Consider the following 12,241-nt stretch of genomic DNA (forward strand, 5'->3'; position numbering starts at 1 on the left):
CCCCGGTCCTACCTGCCCGGCATCACCCCGGGGCACGTCCCCCCTCTTGCACCTCAGGCGAGAAACGGCCTTAGTGTGAACACGGGGTGGGTGCTGGGGGTCCCAGGGGCAGCCGCTGCTCAGCACTGGGGTGCAGTGCCCCTGCACAGAGCGGCCCGTTCAGCCCGGGCCGGGCTGGCGCAGACGGAACCCCCGCCCCAAGATTCCCCGCCTCAGACTTCCCCCCGCACCCCAATGTCCGCCAGGCCGCTCCCGGCCCGCTGCTGCTTTTGAAGCCCCCGCGGGGTCTCCCACGCCCAGCCCGGCCCCCCGTGCCCGCAGCCGCCGGTGCGTTCCCACTCGCCCGCTGCCGCCCCCCCCACGAGGCCCGCAGGAGGGACGGTAGCGCGGCCGGGGCTTGGCGTGAAAATGATCAAGGGCCTCGGGCAGCGCCGGAGCGCAGCGCCCGTCTGATGCTGCCCGCCCGGAGGCCCCGTCGAACAAAGGCGGCATTGAGGCCCCGGCTGCGCCCCCCCCGCGCCCCCCGCCCCGAGCTGGCATCTTGGCGCGACATTAATGAACTCGCCTGTTTGTGCTCCCCCGGCCCCTCTCTCCTCCCACCGCCCGGGGGGCACCATATATAACCATCCCTCCTCACCCGCCTCGGGCATTTTGGTGGCTCCCCCTTCTGCCCCCCTTTGTCTGCACGGGGATGGAGCAAGGAGGCAAGAGGATGCGGGGTGCAATTCTCGGGGTCCGCCTGGTCCCCCCCGTGCTGCTGCCGATGCTGTCACTGCTGCAGCTAGTGGGGGGGGCCCCCCTGGCCCAGGGGCTGTACCCCATGCCAGCCGGTGTCCTGCAAGGTCAGTGGGGCATGGGGATGGGGGCATCTTTGCGGGAGGGTTTGACTCTGTGTAGGGCGGCTGTAGGAGACGGGACTCCCGGGTTCATTCTCTGGAACGAGGATGGGGAAACATGCAAGTAGGATGCCTGGGTCCCTGCCGAAGCCTCCAGGTCCTGGAGCATGCTGTGCCGCCTGGTCAGAGTGGCAAGTGCTCTCTGTGGCACTAGGAGATACAAGGGTTGCAAGGAGCTGTTTTGTGCCCCACGGCTGCCAGCTCTCCCTCCTGCCTGGCTACCTGTGCCAGCCCCAGGGGACCCTCTGCCAGGCACAGCCAGCAGAAGGGCAGCTGTGGGTGGGTACAGGTGGGCATAGGTATGAGCATATGTGGGGATGCACATACAGGGCATGCACAGGACTGCACAGAAACAGGCACATGCAGGGACATGCAGACAAGGGCACACAGACCCTGGCACACAAAGATATGTGCATGGGTACATGCACATAAACACGCATGGACATACCTGTTTGGGCTCAGCCCTGCAGCATGCCCATGCTTACACACATACATGCTCGCAAGGTCTCCACTTACAAAGGGCACTCACAGATCTTTATCACCATCTCAGCCACAGCAGAGAGGTGACTCTCATGCCTGTAACCGTAGGCAATGCCAACCAATGATACCAGCCTGACACCCATCACGGACATACTAGGGAACAGGTGCCAGTTGGGCTGAGGGCACCCCATGTCTGTGGTGGGAGGAAGTGGGGGGGTGCCAGGGGTATGAGCACCCTATGTGTTCCTGGCAGCCCTGTCAAGCCGAGGGACGCTGGTGCTGGAAGCGGCTCTGAGGAGTGCGTTGCTGGCATTGGAACAGGCGATGGCCGAGCAGCAGCAGCAGCGGGGTGCCTGCGGGCTCTGTCCCCCCTGCCTCTTCCCCCCCTGTGCCAACCTCACCCGCCGCTGTTCACGTGAGTTACAACCCCGTGGTCCCCACTGCCCCATTCTAGGAGACCCTACCCAAACACAGACCCATGCCTGGAGACCCTACTCAAATCTTTCTTTGGGTCCCTACCAAAGTACCACCATATCCCCTAGAAACCCTGCCAAAATGACACCTCAAGACCCTACCCAAACACCACCACCTCCACTGTAGGCTTTACCTTATCAGCTTTACCAAAACACTGCCGGACTCCCAGAGCGTATCTCTTAAGTGCACTTACTCATTTTCTCTAGATCCTACCCAACATTACCTGGAGCCCTACCCAAAACATTGCCTGATTTCCTGTCTCCTTCCTAGAGATGCCCCCAAAAATGTATCCCAGCACCCAGGAGACCCTAACAAAACATGCCAACACCACAGCCCCACCATGCCCCCTTCCCACCTGCCTCAAAGTGGAGCCCAGGTTTGTCTGGGCAGAGGTGGGCAGGGAGGACATTGGGATGTCTACAGCCCTGCTGTCCTTACAGTGCCAGCTGTGCCCCCCACCGTGCCCCCCAGCTGCCAGGCCCTGCTGGATGCCCAGGCACTCCCCGAGCTGCCCCAGCGCAACTGGGCATTGAGCCAGGCCTGTGCCCCCTACCAGCGCCTGTGCCCACCCAAGCGGGCCCCACATGCCTGTGCCCAGCTCAGCACCCGTCTCTGCCACTACCGCCTCCAGGAGTGCCGTGAGTGGGCACCCGCATCACCCCGGATCCTTCAACAGAGGGGAAACCCTACAATAACAAAGGGGGCATCCTCAAGGGGTTCCTGGGGTTGCCTGGAGGGGATATGGGGACACTGGGAGTGACAGTGGGTGCTGGGGTGGGGAGACTGGGGAGATGGGTATGGTAGGGTAATTGGGGGGATGGGGGGATCTGGGGTGAGAGGCGGAGATCTGGGGGATGGAGGCATTGCGAACCATGAGAGGATTAGGGGAATGGGGTGTTGAAGGATGATGGAGAATGTAGGGTGGGAGAGGGGAGTATGAGAGAAGGGGGCATGGGGCAGTGTCAGAAAAATTTGGGACACAGTCACCGGGGGGGACAAGCATTCCTGAGGTGGTACTGGGGTGCTTGTTTGGGATGATGGGGGCCTTGGGGGCACTGAAAGGAACTGGGAGGAATTGGGAACAGCAGGAACATGGTGGTGACATTGGGGGGTTGTCCCCACATGCCATGAAACTTTGTCACTGCAGGGATGGCAGCCTCAGGCCCTGACGCACAAGAAGAGGTGGCGATGCCAGGTGAGCCCACACCACCCCCCTCCCCATGCCGACGGGCGCCCCGGCCCCACGGCTGCCTGCTGGGCCGGGGGGCAGAGGTTAGCGTCGGCAGCTGCCGGGCCGCAGGGTGCCCCCAGCCCACCGCCCGCTCGCCTCCATGAGCACAATGAGGCTTGACAGCGTGCCCGGCGCAGCCTGACTCCCCCGGGGCCACACACCACTCCCCCCACTCACCACAGCCGTCCCAGCCACCCTGTGCCCACTGGGGAGAGGGGGGTGTCCTGGCAGTGGGGCTGCAGGATCCCCTTTCCCATCCCCGCTTTGTCCTCCAGGGAGCTGCGGGCACCGTGGGGTCCCCCAGGCCAACATGACGGCCCCCCGAGGACGGATCATGGGTGGCAGCGTGGCCCTCCTGGGATCCTGGCCCTGGCTGGTGTCGGTGCGGCTCCATGGGGAGCTGATGTGTGGAGGGGTGCTTGTGGGGCTCTCTTGGGTCCTCACTGCAGCCCACTGCTTTGCTGGGTACGGCAGGGAATACAACAATGCAGGGGTGATGTCCCTCCAGAGGGGGGCACATCATAGCACATGTTTCACCCCTGTAAAGAGCTGCCTCTTACTCTATCAGGAACCAGAACGAGCTGGCATGGACAGTGGTGGTAGGTGATCATGAGCTGGGCAAGCACAGAACAGGCGAGCAAGTGGTGTCTGTGCGGCGCATCCTGCCTCACCCCAAGGTCAGTGGAAGTGGGCACTGCCATGACCGCTCTTTGCATGCCCCATAAGCCCCACTGACACAGTCCCATCCCCTTCCAGTTTAACCCCAAGACGTTTCATGGGGACCTGGCACTGCTGGAGCTGGCTGTGCCACTGGCCCCATCGCCCACTGTCAGCCCCGTGTGCCTTCCCAGCAGCCCTGCAGAGCCCAGCCCTGGCACTGCCTGCTACATTGCGGGCTGGGGCTCCCTCTATGAAGGTAGGTGCCATCCCAACACCCATGGAGTCTGTGGGGTGTCCTCTTTGATGCCCTCTCTGGTGCCCAGTGCTAATGCACTGATCCAGGGCAGGGGGCTGCAAAGAGATGGGGGTGTCCAGGCATGGAGGACACCAAAATGGGTGCCTTGCCCAACAGAGGGGCCAGCAGCCAACGTGGTGATGGAGGCACAGGTGCCCCTGCTCAGTCAGGAGACGTGCAGGAGTGCTCTGGGAAAGGACCTGATCACCAACACCATGTTCTGTGCTGGGTACTTGTCCGGGGGCATTGATACCTGCCAGGTAATGCCCAGAGCTGAGGGGCTGCTGTCCCCCCAACCCAAAAACCCCTCATGGCATGCAGCACTGGGCATGTGCCACAGCTCAGCACAGCCTGGGGTCCCATCCCAGACCAACGCATGGGCATCCCCCCACCACAGGGTGACTCAGGGGGCCCGCTGGCATGCCAGGACCCCTCCTCGCACCGCTTTGTCCTCTATGGTATCACATCATGGGGTGACGGCTGCGGTGAGCGGGGCAAACCGGGTGTCTACACCCGCGTCACTGCCTTCACAGACTGGCTCAGACTCCAGATGGACCGTGAGTACTGCTGGCTGTACTGGGGGGATGGAGATGCCCAGGGTGCTGTGGGGATACATCACCCCAGTGGTGTTCAGCACCTCACGGCAGCACTGGTGTTCTCACAGCTGCACCTGGCAGCCAGGAACCGAGCTGCTTTGACCTGCTGGCAGTGTCCCAGCTGCCCCCTGAGCAGCAGCCACCTGAGCGGGCTCGCCTCTGCACCTTCTACACCGGGTCCTGCCGGGCCCCACAAGGCCACGCTGCCTGCGCCCGGCTGGCCGAGGAGACCTGCCGTGCCAGGACCAGACGATGTGGTGAGCCAGGGGATTGTGCTGGGGAGACGGTGTGGGGAGGGACCTCGTTTCGGGCAGCGTGGGGCTGGTATGGGGCCAGGGCCATGGCTTTCCCACTGCACCCACAGAGCTGCACTCCTATGCCCAGACCTTGGTGGATCTCCTGCGCAGGGCTGGGGACTTCATCCGGAACCAGCTGGATTTCTCCTTCCTCACCCATGCTCTGCCACAGCTCCTGGGCAAGATCTATGGGCATCTCTTCCCCCACCGTGGCCGCAGGGATGCCTCAGGTATCCTCCTCGGCTGGCCCACACCATGCCCACTTGGGATCCCATCAGTTCCCCTGTGCTGGTGGCCAGGGCACCATCAGCCTGCTCTGGCACCCCTATGGGGATCCTCTACCCCTTGTCCCCTCTGTTCCCTTTTTACCTCCACAGGCCCAGTGGTGGCAGAGGGCCAGCCAAGCCCCGTGGCAGAGGGACCCCGGAGACACCCCACCAGGTGAGGCATGGTGGGCCATGGGACAAGAGGGGCTGAAGGGTTTGGGGAGGTGGGCAAGATGCCTGGGGGTGCTGGCACAGCATTTTGGAGACAGTGGAAAGCTTTGGAGTCCTGCTCTTCCTGCAGCCAGGGCATCTGCAGGGAGGTGGGCATGGTCCCCTGGATGCCACCAAGACCCTGCAGGGGTACGCAGGGTGGCACTGCCCAGGGGATGGGTGCCACTGGGCACCTGCCAGAGCTCACCCCACTGTGCTTGCAGACAGGGAGCTGGGCTGCCGCCCCCCTTTGCAGGGCTCTTTGGTGCTGTGGGACCCCGGCTGCAGGACTGGGTGGAGGTGCTGAGGGCCATGGAGAGGGGAAGATCACTGGCACCCATCCCAGATGCAGGGCAGCTCCACAGGGAGACATGGCTCTTCCTGCAGGTATGTGGGGATGGACGGGCTGGGGGAAGCCACTGCCCCAAAGCCCAAAGTTCCCCTGTGTCTCCTGACATTCCCTGAATCCATCATCCCCTGTGCAGCCACAGAGGTGGCATCTCCCACTCTGCTACCACAGGTGGGGCATTTCACCCTCCCCAAATGAAACCAGTACTCCCAGTCAACCAGTAAAGAGCCAGCCATGGGTCTGACCTTGAAGCTTATGATCTGACCCAACAAAGCCATGAACCAGTCATGTGTCCCTGATGCCCTGTCTGACACCAGTCCATCTGTGCCCTCCATTCTGCCACTGCGCACTTGGCCCATGGGTGCCCGTGGGTACCCCAGCACCCATCCTGTCCCCCACTTCTCTTCAGCAAGGCAAGGAGGAGGTGGAGGAGCTGGTGGGACAGGGACGAGCCTTCCTTGCCCAGCTGCGGGCAGAACTGGACCTTGGCTCCTCCCTTGGAGCCATGGAGCTGCAGCAAGCACCTGGAGAGCTGGCAGGGACCTCCACACCAAGCTGTGAGCCCCAGGAGCTGGGGTTGATGGGGAAGCAGGGTGTCCATCTGCCAGCCAGTTCCATGGCTGGGCAGAGGCCATCGACCACTTTCCCACCGAGGGATTTATACCTCTCTTGGTGGCAGGGTCTGCACCGAGGGAGAAACGTGAGCTGGTGCCCCTGGAGCTGCCAGGGGTGGTGGAGGAGGAGGATGCGGCAGGTGTGGGCAGAGGTAGGTGCCCCATGGCTGCTGAGGGATGCCCCATGCTGTGGGGACGGTGACAAGCCCACCTCAGCTTTGCATTCTGGTCCCATGTCAGTGGGAGAGCCCTTGCCCATACCCCCCTCCACAGGGACCCTCTGCTCCTGTTTTCCCCGCATTCCCAGAGCATGGGTGCTCCTCCCCAGGGCGGGTGCTGTGTGTGGTGCCCCTGTGGTTCATCTTCATGTGCCCCCTCCCTCTCTCTCCTGCCCACCCCGGGTGTTGCAGCCTGCCCCGGCCTCAATGAGTCAGCAGTGCGGGTAAGTGCTGTGCGGGATCTGTACGCCTGGGTGCTGCGGGTGCCTGAGCCAGACCTGGCCATGACTTTCCAGGAGGTGAGTGCCCTGTCCATCTACTCCAAGCCCCGACCCTGGCAGGCGGACAGTGCCACCTCCCAGTCCATCACTGCCCCTCTGTGCCCCTGGCTCCCCTGGGACTCACCACGTTGTCTTCCCGCAGATCCTGGTGGACTTGGGCTCCAAGAATGCCAAGGGACTGTACCGGGCACAGGTTCGGGCCACAGTGGGGGGTCGCCCCACAGCATTCACTGGCCTTGTGGGGCTGGAAAGTGACTCGCTAGCCCGCAGCATGCCTGGCCTCGTTGCTCTGGCACTTGAGGCGCTGAAAACCTAATGGTGCCCCTAGTGCACTGTGCCAGTGTGGGGACAGGGTGCTGGGGCAGGGGTCTCCAATGTCCTTCAAACACAGCGCACTCTCCAGCTCAGGCTCTTTCACCCTTTTTTCCCACATTGTGCCTCAGTTTCCCTCTTCCCACCAGCACTGCCAGACCTACCCAGGGCCATGGGGCACCAAGGGGCACCTGGAACATCTCAGCTGGGGGTCATGGCCCTCATCTCCCCTGGGACCCTCATCTTGGAAAACCCATCCCCATTTTCCCCCCATAGGCACCTGAGCTGTTATTTATTTGTACAGAGAAAGGTTTATTTTTCAATAAAGAAGGGCTCTATTTTCCAGTAGCTGGTGAGTGTGAAGTGAGTGCTGTGCCACAGGGTGCCAGTGATGCGGGGGCCAGTGGGGGAACTTCCCATTACATCCCCCTTCCTATCCCCCCTGTACTTTGAAGCGGTGACCCCAGCCTTGGTTCCTGCCCCTAACATCAGTTCCTGCTCAACCTGGCACAGACTCCCCAGCCCCCTGCCCGGGAATTGGATGCTCCTCCTGGCCACTGCAGCACCCATAGCATAGCACTAGTGTCTACCCCTGGTGCTACTCCATTGGGGCCCACGTGAATCCTCCTGCTGGTACAGGGGCTGAGACTAGCCTAAGCCAGTGACAAGTGCTGGGGTGGTGCCACCCCTGTGCTTGGGCATCCGTGGGTACCAACCCCTCCTGCTTGTGAGGAGTTACCACCCTCGAGCAGCACTGATGGGGCTGCTGAGCAGGGGGTAAGGGACTGCTCCTCCCAACACCCCGCAATGCTTGTACTGGGATGCCCAGGCGCAGGGTGATGGGCTGACCCACGGAGCCTACGAGGCCAGCTGCGCCTGCCCATCTTCCCTTCTGCGGGTGCAGGGGGGGCTGGAAGAGAGGGGTGGGAGCAGGAATCCAGTGCGGGTACCCTTCCCCCTCGGCACCTGGCACCATCCATCTCCCGCTCCATCCGGCAGCCGGACATCCGCTCAGCCAGGCCAGGCAGGGAGGCGGCCAGGGCCTGGCACAGAGCGAGGGCACTGTGGGCATGGGGGACCTGCCGGGCTGGCTGGCTGTGCTCGGGGCACTGGTGCTGTCAGGTGAGCAGGGCCTGGGGTCTTTCACACGGGGTTGCCATATTTAGGGGGTTCTGGGCCCCCTCAATGGGGTCGGGTAAGGGCAGGGAGGTGTTGGTGGCAGGATCGGGGCAAGAGTGTCCCCAGGGCTGCACTTTGAGTATTGCTTGGCAGAGTCCCATCACTGAGCATCCCCTGTGCTTCTGTCTTGGCTGGACCACCAGGAGCTGCGTCCCTGTGCTGCGCTTGGGCTATGTGTGTGTGTCTGTACAGTGTCACTGTGTCTGTGTGCCCCTGTATGTGCCTGTCTGTGTGCACAGTGAAATCGCATCTATGACCACGTCTGTGCTTAGACTGCATCCATGTCCATCTGTCCATATGTGCCTCTGTGTGTGTATCCACTTATGTGTACAGTGCCACTGTGTCTGTACCCAAGTATCTCATGCCTGTGTGTCCCTTTGTGTCCATGTTCACATCCTTGTTCCATGCCCATGTGCCCCCACATGCCTGTCATGCCTGAATGTCCCATATCCATGCCTCTGTGCAGCATAAACGTGCAGTATCCTGGCCTGTTTCTGTCCTCTCCATCCTTAATCCATCCTGCCCTTACTGAGCATCCATGCAGGGTGGTATTTGTCCCAGTAACCCCCCAGACTCCCCAGTTTGCCTGACCCTACACCCCCAGGTGGGCTCTGCGTGAATGAGGAGGAGCGGCTCATCCACCACCTCTTTGAGGAGAAGGGCTATGACAAGGAGATGCGCCCCGTCACCTCCAGTGACCAGGTTGTGGATGTCTACCTGGCTCTCACCCTCTCCAACCTCATCTCACTGGTGAGTCCCAGCAGATAATACCCACCATGGAGTGTTCCCCAGCCATGCCTCACCTGCAGGGCTGGCTGGGCTGAGGGACCCCTGAGGCTGCTGCCCCAAACCTTGGCTGGTTGGGGTGGTGGACCCTGGGCTGGGGGGGTTTGCAGCTGCTGGGCTTGGCCCTGGCATCTCACTGCCCCACACTGTCATTGCAGAAAGAGGTGGATGAGACGCTCACCACCAACGTATGGCTAGAGCACGTGAGTAGGGGCAGGTATCACGGCACCAGTTGCGTCCTGACGCATGAGCAATGGGGTGGCCCAGTGTGGCAACACAGTCACCTGGGGATCCCTCCTCTCCAGGGCTGGACTGACTACCGCCTGCAGTGGAACAAGTCCGAGTATGGGGACATCGAGGTGCTCCGCCTGCCACCAGACATGCTGTGGCTGCCTGAGATAGTCCTGGAGAACAAGTGAGCTGTGCCTCAGTTTCTCCTCTCACCCCCTCCGAGCTGTGCCTGGTGCATGTCCAGGTCTCCCCCTGCCCCTTGCTGGCCCTGCTATCACCTCATCTCTCTCCTGGCATAGCAATGACGGGCTCTTTGAGGTCGCTTACTACTGCAATGTCCTCATCTACAACACGGGCTATGTTTACTGGCTGCCGCCCGCCATCTTCCGCAGTGCCTGTCCCATCAACGTCGACTTCTTCCCCTTCGACTGGCAGAACTGCACCCTCAAATTCAGGTGCCAGGGGGCTGGCTGGGACAGGGGCAGGCAGCAGGGTGGACGCCATGGCTCTCTGCAGTGCCTGCTGCTGCCAGCACCTTCCCTTGCTGTTGGGGTGCAGCCAGGTGGGGGTTTGCAGATGACTCAGCGGCCTAAATCCATCATGTTGGACATCAGGGTGGGTGAGTGGTGGGTACTAAGCAGCAGATGCAGCCCCTCACTGCCTGTCCCCTCCCTGTCCATGGGTCAGCTCGCTGGCATACAGTGCCCTGGAGATCAGCATGCACTTGAAAGAGGACAGTGACCCAGAGACGGGCAAGTATTACCCAGTGGAGTGGATCATCATTGACCCTGAAGGCTTCACAGGTAATGCTTGTGTTCTCTGACCTGTCCTGTGGCAGCAGGACAACCTCTACAGGGCTCAGGGGCACCCTGGCTTGGGGTACCCTGCCACGGACACACTGGATTACCTGAGGCTTTGGAACCCTGGCACCCATCCACCAGGCTTGGAGCTACCCAGACCCAGGATGGGGAGACTGGTGCTGGTGGGGCTGGTGAGGATGGGCATAGCAGGGGTTACCCGTGCCATGTGCATCCTATCTGTCCTGGCAGAGAATGGGGAATGGGAAATAATCCACCGCCCAGCCCGCAAGAACATCCACCCCGAAAACCCTCCTGAGAGCAGCGGGCACCAGGACATCACCTTCTACCTCATTATCAAGCGCAAGCCACTCTTCTATATCATCAACATCGTCACGCCCTGCATCCTCATTGCCTTTATGGCCATCCTTGTCTTCTACCTACCCGCTGACAGTAAGTGAGCCCCACAGCACCCATGGTGCACCTCAATGTGCCTCACTTGCATCAGGTCCTGGGACATATGGACACCCCAATGCTCAGAATGGGAACATCCTGCTACTGGAACACCCCTATGTAGGACACCATCATCCCAGTCAGGCACCCTGGCAGGGGCACACTTGAGCACAGGATACCCCATATTTGGGGTACCCCCATAATAGAAATCACTCTATGGGGCACTGCAGGGTGGGACAGTTGGCCATCCTTGCAGTGGGAGTGCTGGGACAGGGACCTTGGGCAAGGTTTGCCCTTAACTCACCTGCTGTCCAGGTGGTGAGAAGATGACCCTGGTGATCTCGGTACTCCTGGCCCAGTCTGTCTTCCTCCTGCTCATCTCCCAGCGCCTGCCTGCCACCTCCCATGCTATCCCCCTCATCGGCAAGTGAGTCCTGGGCACCTCTAGGTGCAGCGGGGACATCATGGGGTCTCCACAGTGCCAGAGGGCAACTCTGCCCGTGCCCAGCCTCTGCTGCAATGCCAGCTCCAGGTCTGTGTCCCACACAGGTATCTGCTTTTTATCATGCTTCTGGTGACAGCTGTGGTGGTGATCTGCGTTGTGGTCCTCAACTTCCATTTCCGCACCCCCAGCACCCACATCATGTCCAACTGGGTCAGAGAGGTGAGTGTGGTGCTGGGCTGGGGTGAGTAAACTGGTGGGTACAGGGGTGGAGGACATGGGACAGGACAGCCCCAGCACAGCATCGGGGTGTCCCATCTGTGCCACTCCAAGGGCTTGTACACCCAGGTTGGGAGCAGAAGGTGGGGACAAGGTGGTGTTGCACTGGGGAGGTGGCCAAGAGTCTTGATAGCCCCTTCTGTGCCCCCAGGTTTTTCTGGAGAGCCTGCCCCGGCTGCTGGGCATGTCAAAGCCGGCCGAGAGCCCAGCGGGCGCCCCATGCATCCGGCGCTTCAGCTCAGCCGGCTACATCGCCAAGGCAGAGGAGTACTTCAGTGTTAAGTCCCGCAGCGAGCTCATGTTTGAGAAGCAGTCAGAGCGGCACGGGCTGGCCAGCCGCGTCACCCCTGCCCGTGAGCTGCTGGGGAAGGGTGGCAGAGTGGGGATCTCCAGAGGTGGCCTCCCTTCAGACCCCATCTCACTGCCCCTCTTGCCCCCAGGGTTGCAACCGCTGGGCATGGGCACAGGCGAGGAGCAGCTCTATGAGCACATAAAACCTGTTGTTGATAACGCCAACTTCATTGTCAAGCACATGCGGGAGAAGAACAGCTACAACGAGGTCGGGACCGTGAGCACGAGAGAGGCAGAGGGAGCTCCCTGTGCCCATGTGCCCCAAATGCTCACCTCCTGGCTCCCTCCCCAGGAGAAGGACAACTGGAACCAGGTGGCCCGGACCCTGGATCGCCTCTGCCTCTTCCTCATCACCCCTATGCTAGTGGTGGGCACGCTCTGGATCTTCCTCATGGGCATCTACAACCACCCGCCGCCACTGCCCTTTGCCGGAGACCCCTATAACTACCAGGAGGAGAACAAGCGCTTCATCTAGGGGAGTGGGGGTACCAAGTGCCAACCTCCCATCACCTGCCTTGGCTTAGGAAAATAAAGTTGGTATTTCT

General features: G+C 61.5%; 2 protein-coding genes across 3 annotated transcripts; both read left to right on the forward strand.

Annotated features, from left to right (window-relative positions):
* The first annotated feature begins 243 nt into the window (after positions 1-243).
* On the forward strand, positions 244-7,635 carry PRSS56 (serine protease 56). The gene is made up of 17 exons (XM_057427121.1): positions 244-842; positions 1,609-1,618; positions 2,274-2,488; positions 2,998-3,045; positions 3,357-3,546; positions 3,650-3,758; positions 3,838-3,997; positions 4,154-4,296; positions 4,434-4,593; positions 4,701-4,889; positions 4,997-5,158; positions 5,306-5,369; positions 5,629-5,791; positions 6,163-6,310; positions 6,433-6,519; positions 6,778-6,884; positions 7,009-7,635. Exons 1-17 carry the CDS (start codon positions 692-694, stop codon positions 7,180-7,182), a joined length of 2,280 nt encoding a protein of 759 aa, XP_057283104.1. The 5' UTR covers positions 244-691; the 3' UTR covers positions 7,183-7,635.
* A 483-nt stretch (positions 7,636-8,118) lies between these two features.
* On the forward strand, positions 8,119-12,211 carry CHRND (cholinergic receptor nicotinic delta subunit). 2 transcript variants are annotated; one of them, XM_057427082.1, is made up of 12 exons: positions 8,119-8,300; positions 8,962-9,107; positions 9,302-9,346; positions 9,449-9,558; positions 9,674-9,829; positions 10,062-10,177; positions 10,424-10,624; positions 10,940-11,051; positions 11,174-11,288; positions 11,497-11,698; positions 11,786-11,904; positions 11,989-12,211. In XM_057427082.1, the coding sequence occupies exons 1-12, from the start codon at positions 8,249-8,251 to the stop codon at positions 12,169-12,171; spliced, it is 1,557 nt and encodes a 518-aa protein (XP_057283065.1). In that variant the 5' UTR covers positions 8,119-8,248; the 3' UTR covers positions 12,172-12,211. The 2 variants fall into 2 exon arrangements, with proteins under 2 accessions (XP_057283065.1, XP_057283066.1); XM_057427083.1 differs by lacking the exon at positions 8,119-8,300 and having other exon boundaries at positions 9,050-9,107; positions 9,302-9,360.
* Positions 12,212-12,241: the final 30 nt, after the last annotated feature.

The sequence above is a fragment of the Pezoporus wallicus genome, unplaced genomic scaffold, assembly GCF_028554395.1.
Source record: "Pezoporus wallicus isolate ANWC-B61680 ecotype Strahan unplaced genomic scaffold, APGP_CSIRO_Pwel_v1 scaffold_7107, whole genome shotgun sequence".
Lineage (NCBI taxonomy): Eukaryota > Metazoa > Chordata > Aves > Psittaciformes > Psittacidae > Pezoporus > Pezoporus wallicus.

Bases quoted from the DNA above. Each gene is read 5' to 3' on its own strand.
- PRSS56 (XM_057427121.1), top strand. From the start codon at position 692: ATGGAGCAAGGAGGCAAGAGGATGCGGGGTGCAATTCTCGGGGTCCGC. The intron at 3,046-3,356 runs GTGAGCCCACAC...TTTGTCCTCCAG, and splicing joins AGAAGAGGTGGCGATGCCAG to GGAGCTGCGGGCACCGTGGG. The intron at 6,885-7,008 runs GTGAGTGCCCTG...GTCTTCCCGCAG, and splicing joins TGGCCATGACTTTCCAGGAG to ATCCTGGTGGACTTGGGCTC.
- CHRND (XM_057427082.1), top strand. From the start codon at position 8,249: ATGGGGGACCTGCCGGGCTGGCTGGCTGTGCTCGGGGCACTGGTGCTG. The intron at 9,108-9,301 runs GTGAGTCCCAGC...CTGTCATTGCAG, and splicing joins TCTCCAACCTCATCTCACTG to AAAGAGGTGGATGAGACGCT. The intron at 10,625-10,939 runs GTAAGTGAGCCC...CCTGCTGTCCAG, and splicing joins CTTCTACCTACCCGCTGACA to GTGGTGAGAAGATGACCCTG.